Source organism: Colletotrichum fructicola (genome assembly GCF_000319635.2).
Source record: "Colletotrichum fructicola Nara gc5 chromosome Unknown KSG_Nara_v1_contig10, whole genome shotgun sequence".
Lineage (NCBI taxonomy): Eukaryota > Fungi > Ascomycota > Sordariomycetes > Glomerellales > Glomerellaceae > Colletotrichum > Colletotrichum fructicola.
In genome coordinates, this window is record NW_027094060.1 from 1,713,938 (window position 1) to 1,737,561 (window position 23,624).

Here is a 23,624-nt window from a genome sequence, read left to right on the forward strand (position 1 = left end):
TAAAGGAGACTCTGGTTTCGGTTGTGCCAGGAGCTGATTGTTGCTTTCTGAGCCACATGTGTGGATAGCCATAGGCATATACCTCATGTTTCCGACACCACTTGTGATATCTAAAGCGGCTGAAATACAAATGACTCAGACACATTGGGCTGAGGACTGATACTGGCACGGCTTTGCCCTGGCTACAACTTGCTTAACAACGCCAAACCGGCGCCTAGAAACGATCTCAATCCGAAACCATTCATTTTATTACAGTTGCGGACCAGAAGAGAGCCTATCACGCATTGTCAAACAAAGGCCACGGCCACTGTTAGCCCACTTGTTCACCCCTGGAAGAATGCCATTAGCGAACGATGATTCTATCGGCGACAGACCGAAAGATTCGGTGAAGAGCCTCCTCCGACAGGCGCTAGAAAATGCACACAGGCACGCTCACGCAAAAACACGCATCCTTCTTCAGAGAGAACCCCAGAACAGCTTAGCAGCTTGCGACATTGCCAGACGCCAGCCAACACATCAGCAAATCTCATCTACTTTGTAGCTATACTGGAGCACATCACCTTCTCCTGGGTTTCTGCGTCCGCATATCTGGCAGGAGGGTTGCCAACAGCAATCCTCTCTTCGTTGCCCCAACTACGAGCCTTTCCATGGCGCCCAGGTAGACGGCGGAATCGTTATTCACTGCGGGCTCTATGGGATTGTATGTAGGCAGTGTTAGACACAGCGGGCGATGTCTCTGTAAAGGACTTAAGACATGTTGGATGGTTTACTTTGGTCAAAATCCGTTGCAATAGTTGTGCTTAAACGTAATTCATCGCACCAAGTGCATCGGGCTTCTCACGTGGTCATCCCCTGGGTCAAGTAACGGTAGGTCGTGCTTACCGATGACACTCTCAGGTTTATCGTATGAATGCGAGCAATAGCTTCCGTGGGTCTCTTGTCCAAACAAATGGTCTCACGCTCTTCTCCAGGGTTAGGGTTGAAGAAAAGCAGACTTTGCCGCTCGAAATCAATGACTACTATGGCCTGACAACCCTTTGCCTACAGTATGATTTGCACGAGAATCAGCACGACAATTACTAAACTCCCCACGATATCTGTAATAGAAGCCCCAACAATGTCTCCTTTGATGGCCTTGGCCCCAAGTAGGCCTGCCACACCCTTAGACGTGTTGTATAGCGACACTGCAAACACCGTCACCACCACAAAGACAGCCGCAGCGGCAATGCTCAGTCCCAGGGACACGAAGCGGAGCAGTCTGAACTTGATGCCGACAAGACACAGTATGGTCGAGGCGAAAACTAATCCTAGACCTGCGGACAAGACGGTCTCAAGGTTTGGGCATCTGTCTACTAGGTCCTGCAACGTTTTGGTCTCCTGAGGCGAAGGAAGGAATGAGGCCAGATCTTGGATCAGACGTAAGGCAGAGCCCGGGATTGCGGCGCATTCGGACGCCAGACACACGTATTTGGTGCCCACTGATACGCTAGACGGCAGGCTCGCGGCCACCAGAGACTCGCCTGATGCTACCGCGGCAGTGACGACGCTGGACGCCGCACTCTTCACCGCTGTGGCAATAGACCCAACTACGTCAGGAACCTGAACGAAGCGCCGCGCTTCTTCATGTAGCTTTACTGCCGTTAGTCCCGCTTGATTCAGCGCGATAAGCCACGCACTAGAATTTCTATTATGCCCTGTTTCTCATTTTGCTCGTCGCGGAGCACTCTGACGGTCAAAATAAGTATAACCAGCGTCAAGACGACGTGTACTGCTATAGCGATCTTGGAAATCATAGTCTTTTGCTGAGAATCTGTAGATGCCGTTGTTTAGTGGTTAGGTCCTAACAGCAGGCTTAAAAAGGAACGCTCGCGTCGATACTGAACTATAAGTACCTGGTCTGCTATCTCGCAGGCGGCATTAATTTCCAACTCCTCTTCTTTGGGACCTATTGCGAACAGCACTTTTGTGATCTTTTAGGTAGCTGGCAAAACAGAAAGGCTCCATCATGCGGCCTATGCGAAACATTTCAGGAAGCCCTTACAGACCTTTCGCATACATAACCTGAGTCACTGGAAAATCAGAACGCTAGAAAAGCCGCCTCCTGCTCAAGCACCAACGTGGTAGTTATGAGCGGGTCAGGGTAATCAACTGTGGCAGAAAGAAAGCAAAAGCTTCAGTAATGATCCCTCTGGTATCATTACCCCCTGTTCTGCACTAGATAGCTACGCGCCTACATGGATCAACTGTAGCGGGAATAACATAGTAATCATACGCGTGTTTCAAAAAAGCAGCTTTCAGCTGTTGATATGCATCATCAACTTAGTCACCTAGACAAATTTCAAGGCTTCGATTTCTTCTGATTACCTGCTTGAGCACTTAGTTGCTAAGCCACCTACTGCAGCCTAAGTAGCTGAGATTTAAGTAGAATATGATTATAGTGTCAGAAACTTAAAAACAGAAGCTTATTTCGATCGCGACTACAGTAAAAGGCGTAATGGGCTTCGCCAAATGTTGTAGATAACATGTTTAGTAGTGGTGGTGTGGAGCCGTAGCTTGTGTGGCTTAGCAGCTTACCCTCGTAGCTGGCAAGTACTCACTGCGCAGGCGTTAACAGCGCCAGAAATGGACACAGCAAATAATGAGACAGCCAGAAACGGCTTACTTGTTGACTGCAGGGTCCCTGCCTGACCAAAAATCGCTGGACGCCCCTCTCTTCTGCCAGGTTGATGTCCCATTGCTCTCCCTTCTCTCTCCTCAATTGTCGACGACACTTTGGTGTCAGCTGTCATGATGGCACCGCAACTGGATGTCGCACAGCAGTCCCTAATCAAGGCTCTGCTAACGCAAGGATTTCACAACAAGCTGATTGACTTAAAAGCCTCATGCTCCGTACGGACCGTTCAGAACACGCGCCTCGAGAAAGACGATCCGCTGCCAGGCTGACAGCCTGATCTCAGTCTTGGGAGCATGATGACGAGCCAATCCATCTTAACACCGACCCCGCATCTGCTCAATTGTGAGTGGCAGGCGTTCTGCATCCTCTTCCACTTCGCACCGCCAACATCGCCCAACGCGCCAATCACAATATCGCCATGCCCTGCACCAACAAGCCGTCGCTGCACTGCTGCAGGCATACATATCATGGCATTTCTCAATTGGTTCTCGCGCTTCATCCAAGAGGCATGCTCTTTGCCAATCAATCAATAGAGCAGCCCCCGAGCACCCCGCTCCTATCTAGCTGACTGCTGCCAGCCTGATCTTAGGTCCAACAAATAGACGAGAACATCCGCCATGCTCCATCGCCTTTCTCTTTCCATCTCAATTGACTCTCTTTTTACGAGCATCCGCGTGTCTTTGATTCCTTATTCGTACAGATACTGAACATGCCTGATCTCCAATCCTACACTGTCGGCTGGATATGCGCTATTCCCACCGAGTTGGCCGCCGCCCGCACCTTTCTCGATGAAAAACATGCCACCCCTGAAGCGGTCGCACGGAATGACAACAACAGTTATACTCTCGGAACGATTGGAGAGCACAACGTTGTTATTGCTGTTATGCCTAAGAGAGAGTATGGTATTGCTGCTGCCGCTACCGTGGCGAGAGACATGGTCCACAGCTTCCCTAATATCCGTATTGGATTGATGGTTGGTGTTGGAGGCGGCGCCCCAAGCAAACAACACGACGTACGCCTCGGCGATGTGGTTGTCGGAAGTCGTGATGGTGGAAAAGGCGGCGTCATTCAGTATGACTACGGCAAGATGATGCAGAATCAGGCCTTCGTTGAGACCGGGAGCTTAAACCAACCGCCACCAGCCTTGCTTAACGCCGTTGCCGCACTCGAGACCGAGTATATGATGCAGGGCCCTGAACTCGACTCCAAGGTTGAAAAGGCCTTAGATCCATGGAAACGACTCCAGAAAACACACTCACGCCCACCCGCAAGTACCGATCGGCTCTACAAACCAGACTTCACCCACCCACTCGATTCTTCTGCGGCTTGCTCTCAGGTATGCCACGCAAACACCGCCAATATAGTTTCTCGAGACGAACGGGGCGAAGATGAAGACAGCCCTGCAATTCATCATGGACTAATTGCTTCAGCAAACCAAGTGATGAAAAATGCCGAGATACGAGACAAACTTTCAGCGGAAAGGGGTGTCTTGTGCTTTGAGATGGAAGCGGCCGGCCTGATGAACCACTTCCCGTGCCTGGTCATCCGCGGTATATGCGATTACTCTGACTCGCATAAGAACAAGGAATGGCAAGGCTTTGCAGCCATGGTAGCTGCAGCATACGCCAAGGATCTTTTACTTCAGATTGCGCCAACCAGTGTCGAAGCTGAGAAGCCAATTGGCGAAGTGCTTGGTTCTAGTTAGTATTTCACATTCAGTTCAATTAGTACTTTCTGATATTGAACAGTTCAACGAGATCTGAAGCGTGTGAATCGTACAACGGAGGAAACACGAGCGGGAGTCATGATTATACAGTCCCACCAAATAGATCACACGTACGAGCAACCCGCACACCTGCCTAGAGCGGCGCCTGCTAACTCTCTAGGCACCGTCTCACTCACATCCAACGGGATGTACAAGATATCAAGCTCAGAAAAGTTGAGGACCTATCGATTGCCCGCAATCCTCACTTCGTCGTACCGTTTCCTTCCGACCCTGATTTTGTGAACCGGTCCGACATCTGGACATGGATTCAAGAGCAGTATGCGGGACCTGGGAGTCGCTTCGCTCTTGTGGGTATGGGCGGATTCGGGTAACTCGCAATGGCTACACTGAAAGGTCTCTACTAATAGAGCGATAGCAAATCCCAGATGGCTATCCGGTTTGCTCACCACCTCCACGCTACCTTACCCAAAACCAGCGTCTTCTGGGTCCACGGAAGCACGAAGGCGACATTCGAAGAGTCCTACCGCTCTATAGCAGATGTTCTGGCACTTCCCCGTCGCCGCGACCCCGACGTTAATGTCCTGGCGCTAGTCCGGGACTGGCTAGAAAGAGAGGATGTAAGCCCGTGGCTCATGATTATCGACAATGCAGATGATGTCAAGATGCTACTCTCTAAGGATACTAATGAAACGTATCTATCATATCTACCTAAGAGAGAAAACGGCAAGATCCTGATCACGTCGCGCAGCTGGGCCGCCGCGGACGAGTTGACTGGTAATGTCAAGATGATTTTCAGAGTCCCAACAATGGAGGAAGCACAGGCACTACAACTCTTCCAAAAGAAAATTGGCCGAGATGATAACGAGGCTGCTGTGTTGCGCCTGATCGACACCCTCGACTATGTTCCGCTCGCCATCAACCAAGCAGCGGCATACATCTACAAACGAAGTCCCCGGGTAACCGTCGAGTCATATTTGGAGGAGTTCCACAACAGTGAAAAGCGAAAGGAGACACTCCTTCACAGCAATCAAGGGGATATCCAGCGCTACGAAGGCGTATCTCACTCCGTTGTTGTGACATGGCGGGTGACGTTTGAGCAGATCAAACACGAGCAGCCGCGGGCGGCGAACCTTCTTTCACTGATGAGCTTTTTCCAAGCACAAAATATCCCAGAGTATATGTTGCACGACTATAACAGTGGCAACATAGATTCTGAAGAGGCCAACGATAAGCACGGGGAAACCAGCAATGTCGACTTCGAGGATGACCTGGACGTGCTCCGGGACTACTCACTCGTTACCATGACAGCAACGCCGGGTCTCTTAGAGATGCACTCGCTAGTGCAATTTTGTACTAAAGTTTGGATCTCAAAATTTGTTTCTGCTGACCAATGGAAGACGCTCTTTCTTCAATTAGCCACGGAACACTTCCCATCGGGCGTATTTGAAACGTGGCAGAAGTGTCAAACGCTGATGCCCCATATAGAGCCGATCTTAAACAAAAGGCCTCGGGAAGAAAGCGACCGGCTGGAATGGAGCAAGTTACTGACAAATGTGTCGTGGTACTTGGTGACGCTTGGTAACTATTCTAGGGCGGAGGTGTTGGTGCAAGAGGCTGTGAGCATTCAGACAGAAATTCTAGGTCAAGAGGATCCCCACACGCTGCTGAGCATGGCCAACCTGGCGTTAACGTTTTGGAACCAAGGCCGATGGAAGGAGGCCGAGGAGCTGGGGGTACAGGTAATGGAGACGAGAAAGAGGGTGCTTGGAGAGGAGCATCCCAACACGCTGATGAGCATGCACAACCTGGCGTTGACGTTTTGGAACCAAGGCCGATGGAAGGAGGCCGAGGAGCTGGGGGTACAGGTAATAGAGACGAGAAAGAGGGTGCTTGGAGAGGAGCATCCCGACACGCTGCTAAGCATAGCCAACCTGGCGTCGACGTATAGGAACCAAGGCCGATGGAAGGAGGCCGAGGTGCTAGAGGTGCGGGTGATGGAGGCGTTCAAGAGGGTGCTTGGAGAGGAGCATCCCTGGACGCTAACGAGCATGCACAACCTGGCGTCGACGTACAGGAACCAAGGCCGATGGAAGGAGGCTGAGGAGCTGTTTGTGCGGGTGATAGAGACGAGGAAGAGGGTGCTTAGAGAGGAGCATCCCGACACGCTGATGAGCATGCACAACCTGGCGTTGACGTTTTGGAACCAAGGCCGATGGAAGGAGGCCGAGAAGCTAGGGGTACAGGTAATAGAGACGAGAAAGAGGGTGCTTGGAGAAGAGCATCCCGGCACGCTGACGAGCATGGGCAACCTGGCGTCGACGTATAGGAACCAAGGCCGATGGAAGGAGGCCGAGGAGCTAGAGTTGCGGGTGATGGAGGCGTTTAAGAGGGTGCTTGGAGAGGAGCATCCCTGGACGCTGACGAGCATGCACAACCTGGCGTCGACGTATAGGAACCAAGGCCAATGGAAGGAGGCCGAGGAGCTAGAGGTGCGGGTGATGGAGGCGTTTAAGAGGGTGCTTGGAGAGGAGCATCCTGACACGCTGACGAGCATGGCCAACCTGGCGTCGACGTATAGGAACCAAGGCCGATGGAAGGAGGCTGAGGAGCTGTTTGTGCGGGTGATGGAGACGAGGAAGAGGGTGCTTGGAGAGGAGCATCCCGACACGCTGATGAGCATGCACAATCTTGCCTTTACTTGGAAAGACCAGGAACGATGGGAAGATGCAATTCAGCTTTTAAAGAACTGTGTTCGCCTCAGGGGGAATGTCCTTGGTGTGAACCATCCAGACACTATGTCTTCCGCATCAGCCCTATCAGACTGGGAACTAGACTTCAGGGAAACTGGCCGCGAGGTTCCATAATGCCCTCAGATCCATTCCTAGAACTAGTTGTTACCCAAATCGTCTTCTAAGTGCTTATAACCTCCCCATCTTTAACTAATATCTATTTATATAGAATTTTAACCATTAGATTAGGCTTATTTCAACGTTATAGACTGGGCTCTAAAGACTAAGTAATGAAGCGTTTGTAGCGGCATGAATTGTTAGACCCGTAGAACCCTGAATGCCATTTTTGGTTGATGCGAAAAGAGGAGAAGGACGGAAAAGGGTCCAAAGGGGAAAAGGCGGGTCCAACAGTTGCTAGACAGGTCCCTAACTGACGGCTGGCTTACTGGTAAGCCATTGCTGGCTGCTGCGTTCTTGATTTCTTTCCATTTCCTGCCTATTCCTGGCTGTGTCTATTTATGGATCTGTTAACGCCTGCGCAGTGAGTACTTGCCAGCTACGAGGGTAAGTGTCAGATCGACAGCGTGGCTACCAGCGAGTAAAGGCATAACTGTCTTGATTGATTTAGCTATCTTCAAAGAAGGATAGAAGGATAAGTGCCAAGTGGCATCAGTTATCCAGTTCTGATACAGTACATGAAACAAATACAGTAAAGCAGTATTGTAGCTAGGAAACAATTACTGATGCATCTAGTGAATGTCTGAGTCAGATATGCAATATGGGCCTGACAGTAAGCTGCCAAGCCACACAAGCTACGGCTCCACACCACCACTACTAATTATGTTAAGTAGGAAATTCCGCGAAACCCATTACGCCCTTTACTGTAACAACATGCTCGATAGAGTGCAAAGACACGCTCAGGCCAGGCTACTGAGTCATATGCAACAGCTGGCGACCATCCATGGGCTTCGAGTACTGGTCAAATGTCTGGATTATTTGTCTGCCGCCTCCGACGATGCGGACGCAGAAGAAGAGAAAAAGCTCTATCTCAACATGCTAGCAGCCAGATCCAAAGCCGAAATCATCCATCTATGGGACAGTAGGCCGGCGGCAGGCGTTCATCAATACATCGAAGAACCGAGAACCGCCGAGCACCGGATAAGCTCCGTCATCGACAGTGTGCGATGGCACCGGGATTTGGGCGACGCAGACGTCCACAACCAAGTCGAGCCAGAGATTGTTGCCGCTCTCGCTGCGTTCGCCAAAGTCTGGAACTTGGACGAGTTCGTGGAAACGCATGAAAGAATCACAAGCGAGCCCCCGAATTTGAATGCGGCCGGCGTGTCAAAGTTGCAGGCCCAGTTTATTCTACAAGCCCAAGTTGCCGAGACAAGCCTGACCAGCGACAACGGTGCGACGCCGACCATCTCCATCAGTTTTGTGCCGGACGGCATCCCCAACGTTACGCTCATCAACATCAAGAAGCACTGGAGAGCATTGTTTGTGCCGCTGGCAAGGCGCGTAAAGGAATCCGAAAAGTCCCTCCGCCAGGACCTGTTTACCATGCAGCTTATATCTCTCGGGTCCGCCCATGGCAAAGGCGGACAGCAGTGGAAAGAGCTAGACGACCTCGGGCAAGCCGGCATGGACGTCATCAGCCATCTCCACCTGGACGCGGATCAGATCTTGCTTCGCGGCCCGGGCCCGCTGCTCGGTCAAAAGATGATGCTGGGATCCGTGGCTCCGGCCATTGACAAGAACAGGGCTAAACGAGAGTCCGAGGCGGGTTTGTACGGCGCAGGAGACTCTCAGGTGACCGTTAGGGACATGAACGCATGCGTTTGCCAGAACCGAAGGCTCGCTCCTGGCGCAGAATATGCCCCACTAAGCCCAGAAAGATAGAATGAAGCGGCCGTCGATGCGTGGGCTATGTCATCTAGCTCGTGCCGACGTTGTGTTTTCATGTTGATAGATCGATATACGGGCGGCGAGAGGTCGTGCCAGAGTACATGGCGGTCTCTTACTTGCGCAATCCTGAACGATGATTATCAGTGCTGCCGGCTAGGGATCTCATTGTCTGCCAGCAAAGTCAGCGGATGCCTGCTGCATTCGCGCGGTAGATTGCGCGCTATACGCGCTGTGACGGAGGCATGTTGGAGGTGCGCGCCTTGAGGTTGGTTTATTCTGGCGCCGGGCCTGAAGCTGATCATCCTATTGCTGTTCACAATATCCACGACGACTGACCATGTCTATGCACGTCGAGGTCAAATTTGACTCTTTCAATGTGGGGCGTTTTCATCCCTGCAAAGCATGATGTAGTTCCCAGGTTTCGCCGTAACGTTGTGTCCACCTAGTGAATCTAGAACTTGCCCTGAGCCACATTAGTCTCTGTCTCCACCACACGACGAAGATCAAGAGGAGCATTCTTGGCGTGACCACGAGCCGCTTGCGACTCACTTTTGCCGCTTCGATGATGGGTGATTCCGGGGTGCGCCGAGCCTCCTGGTCAGTCTGGATCGCTCCGCAAAGTGGCAACGCCACAAACAGGACGGTCGCCGATGAAGAATGGAATGCAGATGATAACTCTCGGTTGCCTATATACTTATTGCCTTTGAATGCCATCGATTCCCGTGCAAGACAGAACATCCAAACTATCACGCAGCACAAACGAAACACGTCATCGCCCGATCCAAGCTAGCCCAAGCGCCTACAGCCCCCGACCGAAGCAAGCATGTCTCTTGATGCTTCCTTGCTGAACGCGACCATGCGGGCCGTCGTTTATCATGGCTCTCCTTTCGAAATGACTGTGCAAGATATAGCCAGGCCAAGCATCCTCAATGAGACCGATGTTGTTGTGCGGGTGACGACTTCGGCCGTGTGCGGATCCGACTTGCACATCTATCGCGGCTACATGGGCGGCGCGGTGCCATTGACAATGGGCCACGAGGCCGTAGGTTATATATCGGAGATTGGCGACGCTGTGTCTTCCCTCTCCGTTGGTGACTACGTGATCATCCCGGACACCATATCCGCGGATCACCTGGAGATGGAGCCAACGGCCAAAGAATACTTCGGCTTCGGAAACAGTGAGATGGGCCTTGGCGGGCTTCAAGGTGAGTGTAGTCCGGCCGAGCATCCATCTCGGCACGCACATGCTCAGAATCCAGCGTGCTAATTTAAAGATGCGCAGCTGAATTCGCGCGCGTTCCTTTCGCCGAAACGAACCTGATCCCCATCCCGTTGACTCACGAGACCACCAACTCGACAATCGAGCACGACTACCTCACCGTGTCGGACATCTTCGCTACGGGCTGGGCCGGCATCGACTATACAGGCTTCCAGGCTGGCGATTCTGTCGCCGTCTTCGGAGCGGGTCCTGTCGGGCTGCTTTCTGCTTACTCGGCCATCTTGCGTGGGGCTTCTGACGTTTACGTCGTTGATCACGTCGAGGAGCGACTCGAGCTTGCGGCTTCCATAGGAGCCATCCCAATCAACTTCGCAAAGCGGGATCCCGTCGCCCAAATCCTGGCTCGTGAGCCACGCGGGGTGATGCGTACCGTAGACTGCGTCGGCATGGAGGCGCTAAACTCCAGCCTTGAGATGGACGAGAGCGTCGTCGTGCGCCAAATGATCGAGGTGGCCCACTTCGGAGGAGGCATTGGCCAGCTGGGAGTGTACAAGTCGCAGGACAGCTCTCCAGGGGCACCGTACGGCAGTGTTATGTCGCCCACGATCCCCTTCGATGTTTCGACCTTTTTCAGCAAAGGCTTGACTTTTCGAACGGGAGCGGTGGACCCGAAGGATTACGCTCCCCACCTGATCGACCTCATTGATAGCGGCAAAGCTCATCCTAGCTTTGTGATCAGCGCGGTTATTGGTATTGAGGATGTGCCAGAGTACTACGACCGCTTCAATGGGAAGAAGGAGACGAAGGTAGCCATCTACTTCCCAGAGTAGGGCGAATTAGTTACGTCAGGGTTTTACTATGTGCGTAGGGAGAACTATAACGATCTGCACAATACATGCGAATTTCCTCCAAGACTCAGAGCCTAGGTTGGGAAAAGAAGTTGTTGGGTGATAGCACAATGTAAAAAGCTAGTTGTTTGTGACGAACGTCCATGAGGTATTGATTTTGTCTCAACCTAGTCCTAGGGCAGATGAAGGATGCTCTCCAGCAACTTGTGGTAACTGGGAGAGAAAAGGCAGTGTTGTGACACATTCTTGTGAGAAATATGACGGAACTCGGTGGGCCGGCTAGATTCAATCTTAAGATCAAATGGCACCCGTTGAAGGTATGTCTTATTTGGATTGAAGGTTACAGATGGTTGCTGCTGACGATTTCACGGCTGGACCGCTGCCAAATCAACAACACCAAGAGAAGCCTCAAGGATCATTGCGCCTTGTTAGCTCACATTTTTGACCAGCGGATCTGCTGCGTTACACATGAAGTGTATTCGACCGGAGGATATAGCGGGAAACCAGGTTGATCTCGTTCCTAACTTAAAGCCTTGACCTTGGATTCCGTCCTTCTACGACGTCGTCCTGACTAGCCCTAAACACCGGCAGTCCTTGAATGAAATCTTCCATGGCCGTCTCCCTGACTAACGGGGCTGTGATGTACGCTCCCGCCTTGGCTCTCTTCATCAAAGAGGGCAGCAGAGGCAACGTATTGCGGTATGCCTCATCTTCGCTATTCTGCAACGCGCAGCGGGTCCCAAGACCGTTTTCGACAAACCAGCTGGGGTCTTCCTGGATACAAGACTTTTCGAAGAGATCAAGCACCTCGGGCGGAATGTTGCCCTGCGCTTTGGCGGCCTCGTAAGCCATTCTTTGCCCGGTTGCCTCCACGATCGTTCTGCATCGGGGGAGAACGCTGTCGTTGTAGGACGCACCCCTCAAGCTGCCCGATGAGCCAGAAGCGAGGGCCACCTCGCCCGTGACTTCTCCGAGCAATCCGGTCTCATACAGCGCAAGGAGTGCTGTCGGGTTGGCCGCCTGTGGGAGAAGATATCTCTTCAGGAGGAGTTCGGAAGCAAGACCTAGGAAACGTCAGGACATGATCAGATTGTGGTCCAAGGCGAACTTACGGATGCTGATAACAAGGGTATCGCCCTCAGCCACAGAGTTTCCCTGGAACGTCGATGCCAGTTCGCTTATCTGGTTATGCGCGTACAAGCCCTGCCATCCGCATCGCTCTGCCAGCTCGGAGAGAAGACGAGACGACCGAACGACGAGGACCTTGAAGGCGGTGGCGATGCCTCTGCGTACGTCTACGTTGTGTCTTTGGTCCATAAACTCGCCGACACTCCACTTGGCGTAGGCATGCAACACTTCACCGTGCACCAATGCTTTCAGGATCGGTCGCTGTTGTGTGCTGAACTGCATGATGGGTAGTCTTTTCACGTCTCCGACCAGACGACGCTGGCTGTACATAGCGGCAATGCAGCCAGCAACCCTGATAGCAGACACGCCCATTATGGAGAGGGAAAGTGTGCCGACGGAGACCCTCCAGATCTGAGCGAGGAAGTCTTCTCGTTCGTCGCTGGCTCGCGTTGCCGACCCAAGAAGGGCCTCAGGCGGGAGGTGCACATTTCGGAAGCTCGTGATGGAATGGTCCAGCGGCTTTGTCCCAGGCCGAATGGGAAGCACACGCGACTCAATGCCGTCGCACATGCCCCCAGCGTCGTTGAGCCGCACGACGAAAGGCTTCACCCCTCGGTCATCTCCACCCACGACGAGCCGAGCGAAAACGACAGCGACGCGGGCCATGCCGGCCAACGGCGACGTAGGAGGCATCGCCTTGGCAGCGCCCGTGGTCGGTGTATTGAGTGTGAAGGGCCCGTCGGCCTCCATCGTCGCAGTCGTTTCCAGATTCCGGGCGTCGAGGCCATGGCCCAACTCCGTCAACATGAACTCCCCACAAGCCTTGAAGGTTAGCAGTTCGTCGAGAGTGGCTTCGAGGTCTGGTCGCTCGCGCGAGAACCTTGCAATCGTGCCGACACATAAGTTGAGATGGATCGTTGCGATGATGAAGGCCGTTATGTCCTGGGATGAAATAGCTAACAGGTAACACATCAGACTGGTGAACACCATGTTTTAGTAAGAGCGACATACGATCGAAGTGGAAGTTCCAGAATCGTGGAGATAGCTCGGCAATGTCGTTGAGCGTGAGGCCTAGATTGTGTTCAGCACGCGTTCTTTCTTCGACAGGCGCATCTATACTCCGAACCTCGACTTAAGCATAATGCCCTCGCCCTCTCGTAGTGTAGCGAGATAGCGGGTAAGGATGGCTCATAGCGACTTTCCCGCCTGACATCCCAGATTCCATCGAGGAAAGGCGACGTGTCGAAGTCCATAGCAAAATAGACTAGAAGGCGTGCGTTGAAGGAGAAATTCGGTGTGGATTGCCACCAGAGAAGGGTGTGAAGAGGAGCGTCAAAGAAACAGTTTCTGATGCAAACACGATGGGTTTATGGTTTGGGGTGTTGGTGCTGTGGTCCGCTGGTCATAACAAAACGTTTGGTGTCATGAGAAAAAAAAGAAAATTACAGCTTCGTCTTATGTACTAGGGCCAGACTTACTCATTTCTTCACACGCAAAATCACTTAGAGGCTGTAATCGTTGCAGAGCTATTAGTAGCTCTCGCCTTAGGTGTAGCTGGAGATGCAGACGCAGGCGTAAAATCTGGAGGCATCAGATCTGGCCCTGTTCAGCGTCATTAGTTCCTAGCACATCATTCCACGGTCGCCGTATATGTGCACTCCAGAAAGGCCATAAATTCATACAGTACCGTTTTACAACTGTATACATACAGCACATAGCATGTGATGCAAGCGTCTTCTCACTTTCGTCTTTGTCCTTTTTCCACAGCCGCCGTCTCTCTTCGCTAACGTGGCCCGCGACCCGAATCATGAATACTGCGAGATCCATCGAAAACTGCCAAAAGCTTCGCCAGTTAGCGGCGGATCTTTGGAGAGCCACTACAGAGTACACGCTTCGAGGCACGATGAATCCTGATCAAGAGGCCGCCTTGAAGTTAGAGGTCTCAGGGATAGCTAGAAAGATACAGCAAATGATGCTGCCTGCAGACGGAAATAACGGAGATGATGGCCCTGCTTCCACTAAGGCCTCTCTGTCATCAGTTCAGTCCTGGAATTCCTGATGCAGCACGCCTTTGGTTCTATAGTTCAGCTATGTCAAGCGGTTCGTTCACGATTTACTAGTAAGCATGTTTCTTATGCGCTGCAGCAAGCGTTTTGCTTACGTTAATAGCATTCAACATAGTTTGTATGCTAGAAGACTTGGAAAGAACTACCTCACGCTGTTTACGAGGTGACTCGGCGTGGTTGGGCGTGGGGCAGGTTTTCCGCTAAGCGAGTTATCTCGGTAATGCTTCCAGCTTGTTGATGGGATATCAGCAGCTGCAAGACAGAACTCGGCCCCAGGCCCGAAGGCCAGCCCATAGCTAGATTAGTCAAGCCATTGCACGCAATGGCCAGTTCATCTGGTAATAATCAATTCAATGGTCAAATACATACGTTCCTCTATCATATCTTAAGCCCGGTTACATACTGTATGCCTACGTGGGCAGCTTCTCTTTGGTCTGACTGGCTTCAGCCTACTTGCAAACAATACGGGGGATGGGGGGAGCAAAGAATCCCCTAATTTGCTGGTGCGAAACATGATTGTGGAGGCCTGCCCTTGCCGAGCGGTAATTAGCGCCAGATGTGGCTGTACCTAAGACTAGCAGGGATCTTCATGTGCGCTCTAGGTACACTGTTAGGAGCTAGTTTCGTCTCCTCCATGCTCAACTAACCACTCTTGGATTCATTGTTTCCAACAAAGCAGGCCCAGACCTCTAGCCATTCTGTGGCCTTATCGCCTACGCAGTCTTCCAGACCCGGTCTAGGCCCGCTCATGAAGAGCTAATTGAGGGTGTTTGATCGGTCGAAATCCACAAGTTTGATGTAGTGTATTACGTCTCGCCCCATCACAGCACTGGGTGCATTCATGCAGGTAGCAAAAATGTTTGTTTTCTGCAGGGTAGAGTGGAAGATGGTGATGTCATTGGACAATGAGTGACCTTGCCCACCCAGCCGGCAGAAGGACGGGAAGGACGGCAAGGACGAAAAATGTATAAGTAGGCCTGCTTGGTACCGCCAAAGTTGGAGGTTTCCTTCCTTGCCGGGCTGGGCTTCCAGTCCCGCCCCATCACTAAGCGCTAGTCGACGCAGTCTTGACGTTGCCGTACAGTGATGCCGTTGGGTGTTTTCCTGACGAGGCTATTCTGGTTCGCGTTTTGATCCGTTGGATTTCTATCCATCGAGGCCAGGCTGGTTGCGCGTTTTATTTCTTGATCCGTTGGGTGTTTTCCTGACGAGGCTATTCTGGTTCGCGTTTTGATCCGTTGGATTTCTATCCATCGAGGCCAGGCTGGTTGCGCGTTTTATTTCTTGATCCGTTGGGTGTTTTCCTGACGAGGCTATTCTGGTTCGCGTTTTGATCCGTTGGATTTCTATCCATCGAGGCCAGGCTGGTTGCGCGTTTTATTTCTTGATCCGTTGGGTGTTTTCCTGACGAGGCTATTCTGGTTCGCGTTTTGATCCGTTGGATTTCTATCCATCGAGGCCGGTTGCGCGTTTTATTTCTTGATCCGTTGGGTCTTTTCCTAACGAGGCTATTCTGGTTCGCTTTTTTATCCGTTGGATTTCCATCCATCGAGGCCAGGTTGGTTGTGCGTTCTGTTTCTTTTAATCCGATAGGGTTTACCCCACGTGGCTAGACCTGGCTTGTGTTTCTTCAATCCGTTGGACTATTGTCTTGCGAGGCCAGGTCACGATCATTCGCTGAGGCACATTACCAACTAGACCGGGCCTGTCATGCGTTTGTTTTATCCGTCGGGGCCTTCCCCATCGAGGCTAGCCCGTGAGTCTCTGTTGGAGCCGTTGAAGCACATTCTCAACGAGGCCAGACAACTTACGTTTCTTGTATCCGCTGGACCTGTAGTTGCCAACGAAAGTATACCTGGTTTGGGTGGCGAAACATCGGACTCTGCAACCTCCCCGTGGTGCCACCTGGGAACCTATCCTTTTAAGGGATAGAGCCAGTGCAGAGACGTGATGGTGAGGTGGGCAGGCGTTCAGAAGAGCTGCTCTTTTTAAGTTAGTTGGTTTACTTGGTTTTATCAGATGACGGCTGTCGGTGGACAGTCTCAACAACCTGTTAGTTAAAGAATATCGGTGGTCTTCAATGCTATTATGTGCAATACTCCCTAGGCCCAATTTGCAATGTCCATCACAGATCACGCAACTTCCGTTGTGACTAGTATCGCCGTAGGTGCATCTTTGGTGCTGTTATTGTTTTCGTACGTCGTACTTCCACGCTGGCGAGGGGCCTTCAGCATCACCCCGAACGGCGAAACGTCAGCAGGGTGAATTGTGAGTGATCTACCCTTTCGTGGGGTTTGAATATAGCAAATGAGGATGAATCTGTTGAAGTTTAACTCCGTGCCCCTTGGTGTGTAGATCTCTAAAAGCTTGTGCGAATCAAACTATAGAACTATCGCAGCTACTGGACTCATTTCCATAATCTGCCAGACGGGAACTATATTGGCTCTCGGCAGCACTGTCACATCTAGGGTACTAATGAACCTTGATAATTAAGGAGTATATATAGCTCTTACACCAAAGGGATTAGACATTGTAGAACACTTCTAGATAGCATCGAAGTTGATAATAGTTCTTAACAAAACATAATCTGGTCATTTCATAGTACCGCAGCCACGCAGCGTAAACTATGTACGTATACCTCAAGCATTTGACCTGTTCTTACAACACTCTGTCTCATGCCTAGCAGCTCTCTATCTACCAGATTTCATCATGCTGGTGCCAACGGTCACCAAGGTCCGCTGTATGCGCTGTCGCAAGGAAGCTGAACTCACTCAGACGGACAGCCTCAAAGACGCAGGCATGGTTGAAGTCGGATTCAACTTACGCTATTGCTTCAGGTGTGCTGACGAGACTGGGTACCAAAAAAAAGATAATGTTATGCAATCGTTAAAGCGTGTTAGCTGAGAAGCAGGCTGCTAGCCTTACATCAATTTCCTCGGATCTCTCTAGCATAGGCACCACAAGCAGGCGTTACTGAACGATTGTTCGTATGCCCTACTCGCCATTAACAGGCTGGGAAACGCAACTTTGAGAGCAATATGATTCTAATTATAAGCGCCGATATCCGTCATCGTAACAACGGTCCATTTGCTACAACACTAGAGGGCTCCTGGCGGACGCTCTGCAGAGCCTTTATCGATAGCAATTTCACCGTCGCAATCCCGTCCATCTATCTTGATGAGCGATCCGGTGGGGCGGTAACCGCTCCTTGCCGGATGTGCAGAGACACCTGTCGCAGGAAACGCCGCAATTGGGCCGCCTTGACCGCTTGTGTCCTGGAGAGACCAGCGCCCGCCGCTTGCGTTGTCGGAGCCCCCACGTTCTGGGCATGGATCGTTTCCCACTCGGAGACGTCGCCGGGCCGCCCGCTCTGCACCTTGCTCCCAGCTTCCGGGATGTCCAAGCCGCGCAGTGTATCGGCCGTGAGGATGCCAGCGGGCCTGTCGACCCCACTAACGCCTTCCGCGCAGGCGCAGGCCGGGACCTCATGCTTCCCAACATACCGGCTCGCATTTCGGGCGGCCGAGTCGTCGGCCATGCGCCAGTCCGATTGCATCCTCCCGTTGGTGTCTCTAGCTGCCCGCAGGGTTCGGTCATCGCTGGTGTTCGAATCACCAATACGGGCAGCGCTAGTGCTGTTGATGCTGTCGGCTCTGGGGACCTCTGCCTTCGCATCTGCGGCAGCGTCGATTGCACTGCTGCGCGTATCCACGGCAATCTTGTTGTGCATGGGGAAGCTGCTCAATCGTATGCTCTGGGACAGCCTACGGCACGTCTGAGCCCGCTGTGGGTCGTGCCTTGAATCCGCGCCGCAGGGTCCGTTGAGGAGCTCAGCCAACTAGCGCACCTTTGCGTCAGCGGTTCCTATTCCAAAAGCGGCTTCGCATCGCTGCTTACAAATCCGTTCAAGTCCGGAATGTCTTGGCCTTCGGGGAGGTGCACGGCTCCATCCAGCCGTCCATACGTTGGGTTGAAGTAGACGACAGCTGAAAAGACCCGGCCGATTTCGCCTAGCTGGATCACTTTCCTTTGGGCGCTGCTGCCGGACTTTCGGACCTTGTCCTTGGCTCTTTTGTCGTAGATGTCGAGTCTTTCTTCTGGTGATGCGCCGGCCATGGCCTCGTCGGTCCTGTACTGCCTCTCTATGAATGTGTCCTGCTAGGTTGACGCGTGCTTTGACTCCGTCTATGTGGGGCGGCAGCGCAGCACTGTGGCGCTCTCACACAAGGCCTTTAACCAGAGTGAGGGCGTCCTCGGGTCCATGGGCGTCCATATGTTGATAGAGCCTAATCAGAGGGCTTTCCTGAGCATCGCTACAGCGACAAATGGCTTGCGGATGCTCTTCTGGCTCTTCGGAAACTCCTGCAGCCCCTCCGTCCCCTGCAACTCCACACAGAGCCGTTTCCTGACCCAAAGCCAGAACCAGGTCCAAGAAGACCGCAGATCCAGCCAGAAGTGGCTCATTTGCAATGTGATCCAGTCGGGCCTGGAATTTTTCAGAGACAAACAAACCCGACCAGATCTCGACCACGGATTCTAGCCCCAGCCACGCCATATTGGAGCCGTGAAGGCAGGCCCCAGTCACGCCATCTCGAGGCCGGGAACGCAGTCCATCGTCGTCCGAGTGAACGGTCACGGTCTGACTTGGTCGGCTGGACCGCGAACGTTGCCGAGCACTGTTGGCTGGGAGTTGGTCTACGCCGCAAAGCTTGCCCCTATTGTGCCATGCACCTGCCATGGCCGGGTGTGCCTGTCGGCGCTTTCGTCCCAATCACCCTTTTTTTCGACGATTAGCCTCGACTGCCTTGTTCTCACCCCATCGTTCTCTCTTCTGCACCCTGTCCAACTTCTCAAATCTGCGTACCTTTCACATATACATTCACGTTGCGAACTGTTTTGTCGCCTGGCATCGCCCGCGCTCTCTCTAGAACGTGAGTTTATGAATGATAGAACGTAGACAAATGTGGCTAACGCTTATAATATTATCAAATATCAGGATTTGAATATGGACAAGTTAACCCTGATGGAGGCAGGCGGGCGCGTCTGAGATTCAGTGGCGTAAAACAGAAATTGCGAATAAACACGTATTCATGGCTCGTCCGCTACGTTTGAGCATGCCATATTTGCATCCGTCGCATCAGGTGTGAACTAACATACGAGAAAGAAAAGGACACACAAAGTATGGATAGGGTAGCGTCCTCGAGGGTCCGTATCTCAGGTTGGTCGCAACGACGACCATCTCTAAGCCATTCTCAAGGCTTGCTCTCATGGATTCGCGGTTCTCCGTGTTGTGGGTCATCCTCTAAAAGGCAATGAATGTCACGGGCTAGAGCCCGGATTGATATCTCCGGCTTCGCCGGAGCAGTTACCGAGATCCGGCTCCGTTGGACCCACTATTCTGCCGCAGTACGCCGCCTAACCCGGCCTGCTTCACCGCTGTTAGGTGCCTACCCTTGTAAAGTCCTTTCTTCCTTCTTCAGCTTAGAATAGTCAATCGACGGCACCTCTACGTTGAACAAGCCTAGGGGCCAGCCCCTTACAATGAATGACGTTTCCGAGCCTGTCGTAATACCACTGCTCCGTGCGGCTTTAGCGAGCGGCCATTACTTTTGACCGGCTCCCCACGGATTTCGTCGTCCCCCACCATCGTCTCGTCGGCTCCAAAAGGGACAAAACATGGTGAGTCGTGCGGTAAATCGAAACAACAGACCAAAAGGGAGGTAGGACTGGTTTTCATGGCAAGGTGGACGGAATAAACCTTTTGCCCGCATGGCGGAGAGCAGCCGGCGCCCACCTCGAGTGGAGATTTTCTTACGCAAGCTGTGTTTTCCGGCGCTATTGGGGCTTTGGTGGGTCTTGTAATCTGAGTGGATTGGCTTTGGTCCTGAATATGTTGCAAGGTAGCAAATGCCCTTGAGACCCTTGGCACTCCTCGGGTCAAAGGCCAAAACCTTTCGTCGCGCAAGTGATGATTTCCATGTGCCATGCTATGGCAACAGATGTGAGTGGTGAGCGAGCCCCACGTGACGGTTGACACATGCGGGTTCCTGGGCATCCCAACTCTACCTGCCCCTTCGGGACGCTTTGGTCATGATTAAGTGCTGACTTGGTCACGTCTTGCGTCATCAAGCGGTTTTGGCGTTGCATCCGAATGGGATGCGCAGGCATGAGGCGATGCGAAGACTGGCGGCGTCTGGCTATTCACAGGCCCACACCACGGATCGTTAATGACCGTTGCCGCCTATACGACCTGCAGCCCTGCACGGGTTGCGTTGTTGGTCCAAAGTCAATGGCCGGAAGAGACAGTCGGCTGGGCACACCCACCATAATTCCTGGCGCCAACCTCTCTCTCCCGACACAAGCGGAGACAGTTGGCCCGTATCGTATGCTGACAAATTTGCCTTGGAAGACCCTTACGGAGGCGATCCCCTCGCTTGCAGGTTTGCTCTCTGTAAGACATGGATGAGACCCCACATGTGGCGCTTATGCCCCTGCTTTGACCCGACAGTATGGTAACGGCGTGAAACCTTATCACCCACAAGTTTCAGGCACCCTGGTCAGGATGTCGGCAAGGACAATTCTCTACTGTTCTTCTGTATGAAGTACGGATAAGACAAGGTCAGGCCGGCAAGTTGAGCCTGCATAAGCATTTTGTCAGAAGTGATCACTTTATCATGAGAGATTGCAAGACGTGTTTGAAAATGTTTATGTGTCTACGATAGTTTCCATGAAAAGCTGCCACCCACTTTTTCAGATAATATACTGCGAAAATGTATGAAATCAACACATGTTCGGCTTGACTGATCTTAAATAAACCATTGATTCTCATCCAGCCATCTGATGAAGGTCGCAGTAGCTTGAGCTGCATCAGAGAATTCTTTTACTTTAAGTTCCAAATGGCCAACCCTTCGCATTATGTTAGTACTTGAGGTCTCCAAGATACGACGAATAAACTCACTGCCAGGAGAGGGTTTGGAGGCCTTTGTCGGTATGCTTTAAACGTTGGGACAGATCGGTAGCAAAATCCGCGAAAAGGCAATACAGTTCCATCTGAGGCTCTTGGGGTAGTGGCGTCAACGAAGTGGGACTAGAGATGTTAGTGCTGGGTCGGCTGTGGATTAGATTGGGGCTTCTATGACCGACATGTCTAGGTTCTGAGCCTGATGACAACCTTGGCCAGAGTCGGTTGGAGTCAAGTTCATCAAGCGCTTGGACGTCGCTGCTTCTAGCCGGCCTCTTCTCTTGCTGGAAGCCACTCTGCGCCCTCCAAAAGCTCGGGCCTTCCGTTTTGTAGCATCGGCGCTATGGTGCTGGGCCTGATTTTGGACCATGTGGTGGGGGTAGCCTGATTGGCCAAGCGGTTGAGGGCGTTGCTGAGATGGATACATGATGTCAGATTCGAGCTGGAAGACAGATTGATAGCGGCGAGAAGAATGCGAAATTATTTGGTGCTGTAAACCACGAAAGCCGGTGTGTACGCCAGACCATTCACAATACGACCGAGGCGATTCCTTTGCCTTTAAAACGGCGCAACACTTCGAGGGCCCTGGCGTTCCTTGATTCAAGCACCACGGCCTGACCTCAAGCGTGCCAGTGGCATTCGTTACCAGTCTGTCGGGACAGGACAGCATCATTGCGTCGAAAGGAAGCTCTGCTTCGGCGTCATGGTTGATTGTTGTTGTTGGAGTGAACTGGAATATCTCATACATCACGCTCCACCTACCAACACCAACAACGTTCGAGCACAGTTGACTCGCGGAGTTGTGGTCGGCCGACTGACAGATCGCCCAAGCTCGGTGTTGGTGTCCGTGCAATGCATGACCAGTCCAGTTCGTGCCCCCTGCTCGCTATTCACCTAGGCCCTCGTGTTTCCGCCGTAATTTGAGGTTACAGGCACAAGGGCACGGCGGAAAGACGGAAGACGCATGGAACTGAGTCAGTAAGGCACCATCAATAGAAGCACAATTTGTTGGGCTGTTGATCTCCCCGAGTCACCTGAAAGCTGCATGTCGGTGCCAACACAGCCCTGTATTCATGGAACATGCGGAGACGGCGTGTATCGACGCTTTCCTTCGAGGGGCAAACATGGACATGCTTGGTGCTTGGTGCTTGGTGCTTGGTGCCGTCTCACAGCTCCCAAGGAATTCAGAGACGATCGCTGCGCCCCGTTACGCCGACGGTCTTGTTCTCCTGAATGGTATTAGCGCACGTTCAAGGGATAGGAAACATGGTACTGTTGGTGCTGTGCCGCCGAACTGACTTCCGGAGATACAGAGATACAGAGGGCGGGGCAAGGGTTTTCCACGTCGGACATTCTGCCGTCCTCCTCGCGATGGGGGAAAACAATCCATCCGCGGCGAACCCCTGGTCCTAGCAATCCCTGGCAGACCTGGGATGATCCTGCGTCCTCGCTGTGTACACACGGCGGGGAGGGATGGACCATACCCGAGCAGGGTCTCGGACCACTCCGAAAACCCAGTTCCAGCGTCCTTAGGGTCCGCGATGGAATCCGGCAGGGTCTCGGACAAGCACCACTGCCTTACCTGAAGATATCCCTTGGCAGCTGGTGTCGCTGCGTGCGGATACCTAGAGATGACCCTAATCAGGCAGTGCAGATTCTGTTTCCAAGTAAATCAATACAACATTTGACCAAGGTGGGTGACGACAGTATTGAGTATGAGACAGGACAGCCTCTAGTAGCCACCGTCAGGTCTCCGGGACCTGGTAATTACCTCGTCGCTGTTGGAGGCGGAAGAGGTTTTTAGTACGCGGAGGCCGCTAGTGGCACGGACTTGTCGGTTGCGGAGAAGGGCGAGGCGGGTCTGAGAAACCCTCCGCGTGGCCCGGTGGGCTGAGGCGAGTACGGGTAGACCACGAAGGTCGACGGTTTGCTTGGGGAGAAGGAAACGCTCGAGGACAGCACGGAGTTGGTTGCGAACCGATGCCTTGACGCGTCAGCTTTTTCGCCGTTTGTTGCCGGTAGTGTGAAGAACCTCTTACCTCCTGGTCTGCCAGTTGCATGTCCCATAACGGTGCCTTGTGTCGCCAGTGCAATTTGATGCGCAACGTTGGAAGGTCTGCCGGCGCGCAAGCGGTGGAGCGCCCGCATGATTGCCTTCTTGTCTAGCAAACATGGGAATGTTGGTTCCTGATAACATCCCACAGCTTCAGTTATACAAGGATGGTCCCTGCTCCGGACAGCGGCCGCCGTCCTGTTTCCCTACTCATACTAGTACATCCATAGTGTGAAAATAAGGCCTGTTGGTGCTGTGCCGCCGGATTCATTACCTCAATTAAGACTGTCCAACAATGGTTTTCTAGGTGAG

At 52.5% G+C, this 23,624-nt stretch overlaps 10 protein-coding genes across 10 annotated transcripts; 5 read left to right on the forward strand and 5 right to left on the reverse strand.

Moving 5' to 3' along the window:
- Positions 1 to 323: 323 nt before the first annotated feature.
- On the reverse strand, positions 324 to 2,789 carry CGGC5_v015959 (uncharacterized protein; the record flags this gene model as incomplete). The annotated part of the gene is made up of 8 exons (XM_066153361.1): positions 324 to 329; positions 561 to 641; positions 883 to 1,041; positions 1,117 to 1,629; positions 1,677 to 1,810; positions 1,893 to 1,900; positions 2,575 to 2,596; positions 2,663 to 2,789. The coding sequence occupies 8 exons, from the start codon at positions 2,787 to 2,789 to the stop codon at positions 324 to 326; spliced, it is 1,050 nt and encodes a 349-aa protein (XP_066007202.1).
- Positions 2,790 to 3,383: 594 nt separating this feature from the next.
- Positions 3,384 to 4,116, forward strand: CGGC5_v015960 (uncharacterized protein; the record flags this gene model as incomplete). The annotated part of the gene is made up of 2 exons (XM_066153362.1): positions 3,384 to 4,010; positions 4,105 to 4,116. The coding sequence occupies 2 exons, from the start codon at positions 3,384 to 3,386 to the stop codon at positions 4,114 to 4,116; spliced, it is 639 nt and encodes a 212-aa protein (XP_066007320.1).
- Positions 4,117 to 4,175: 59 nt separating this feature from the next.
- On the forward strand, positions 4,176 to 5,897 carry CGGC5_v015961 (uncharacterized protein; the record flags this gene model as incomplete). The annotated part of the gene is made up of 5 exons (XM_066153363.1): positions 4,176 to 4,374; positions 4,423 to 4,510; positions 4,561 to 4,767; positions 4,816 to 5,758; positions 5,886 to 5,897. The coding sequence occupies 5 exons, from the start codon at positions 4,176 to 4,178 to the stop codon at positions 5,895 to 5,897; spliced, it is 1,449 nt and encodes a 482-aa protein (XP_066007321.1).
- A 173-nt stretch (positions 5,898 to 6,070) lies between these two features.
- klc-2-0 (Kinesin light chain) lies at positions 6,071 to 7,264 on the forward strand (the record flags this gene model as incomplete). Its single annotated transcript, XM_066153364.1, has 1 exon — positions 6,071 to 7,264. One exon carries the CDS (start codon positions 6,071 to 6,073, stop codon positions 7,262 to 7,264), a length of 1,194 nt encoding a protein of 397 aa, XP_066007345.1.
- Positions 7,265 to 8,020: 756 nt separating this feature from the next.
- On the forward strand, positions 8,021 to 9,031 carry CGGC5_v015963 (uncharacterized protein; the record flags this gene model as incomplete). Its single annotated transcript, XM_066153365.1, has 2 exons — positions 8,021 to 8,915; positions 8,953 to 8,960. The coding sequence occupies 2 exons, from the start codon at positions 8,021 to 8,023 to the stop codon at positions 8,958 to 8,960; spliced, it is 903 nt and encodes a 300-aa protein (XP_066007319.1).
- An 898-nt stretch (positions 9,032 to 9,929) lies between these two features.
- On the forward strand, positions 9,930 to 11,086 carry fdh-2 (S-(hydroxymethyl)glutathione dehydrogenase; the record flags this gene model as incomplete). Its single annotated transcript, XM_066153366.1, has 2 exons — positions 9,930 to 10,242; positions 10,320 to 11,086. 2 exons carry the CDS (start codon positions 9,930 to 9,932, stop codon positions 11,084 to 11,086), a joined length of 1,080 nt encoding a protein of 359 aa, XP_066007201.1.
- Positions 11,087 to 11,629: 543 nt separating this feature from the next.
- On the reverse strand, positions 11,630 to 13,485 carry CGGC5_v015965 (Acyl-coenzyme A oxidase 2; the record flags this gene model as incomplete). Its single annotated transcript, XM_066153367.1, has 4 exons — positions 11,630 to 12,168; positions 12,217 to 13,188; positions 13,244 to 13,303; positions 13,359 to 13,485. 4 exons carry the CDS (start codon positions 13,483 to 13,485, stop codon positions 11,630 to 11,632), a joined length of 1,698 nt encoding a protein of 565 aa, XP_066007344.1.
- A 3,982-nt stretch (positions 13,486 to 17,467) lies between these two features.
- CGGC5_v015966 (uncharacterized protein) lies at positions 17,468 to 18,414 on the reverse strand (the record flags this gene model as incomplete). Its single annotated transcript, XM_066153368.1, has 2 exons — positions 17,468 to 18,136; positions 18,196 to 18,414. 2 exons carry the CDS (start codon positions 18,412 to 18,414, stop codon positions 17,468 to 17,470), a joined length of 888 nt encoding a protein of 295 aa, XP_066007343.1.
- A 2,690-nt stretch (positions 18,415 to 21,104) lies between these two features.
- On the reverse strand, positions 21,105 to 21,686 carry CGGC5_v015967 (uncharacterized protein; the record flags this gene model as incomplete). Its single annotated transcript, XM_066153369.1, has 3 exons — positions 21,105 to 21,204; positions 21,257 to 21,385; positions 21,442 to 21,686. The coding sequence occupies 3 exons, from the start codon at positions 21,684 to 21,686 to the stop codon at positions 21,105 to 21,107; spliced, it is 474 nt and encodes a 157-aa protein (XP_066007318.1).
- Positions 21,687 to 22,466: 780 nt separating this feature from the next.
- On the reverse strand, positions 22,467 to 23,319 carry CGGC5_v015968 (uncharacterized protein; the record flags this gene model as incomplete). The annotated part of the gene is made up of 4 exons (XM_066153370.1): positions 22,467 to 22,488; positions 22,744 to 22,916; positions 23,031 to 23,243; positions 23,299 to 23,319. The coding sequence occupies 4 exons, from the start codon at positions 23,317 to 23,319 to the stop codon at positions 22,467 to 22,469; spliced, it is 429 nt and encodes a 142-aa protein (XP_066007322.1).
- Positions 23,320 to 23,624: the final 305 nt, after the last annotated feature.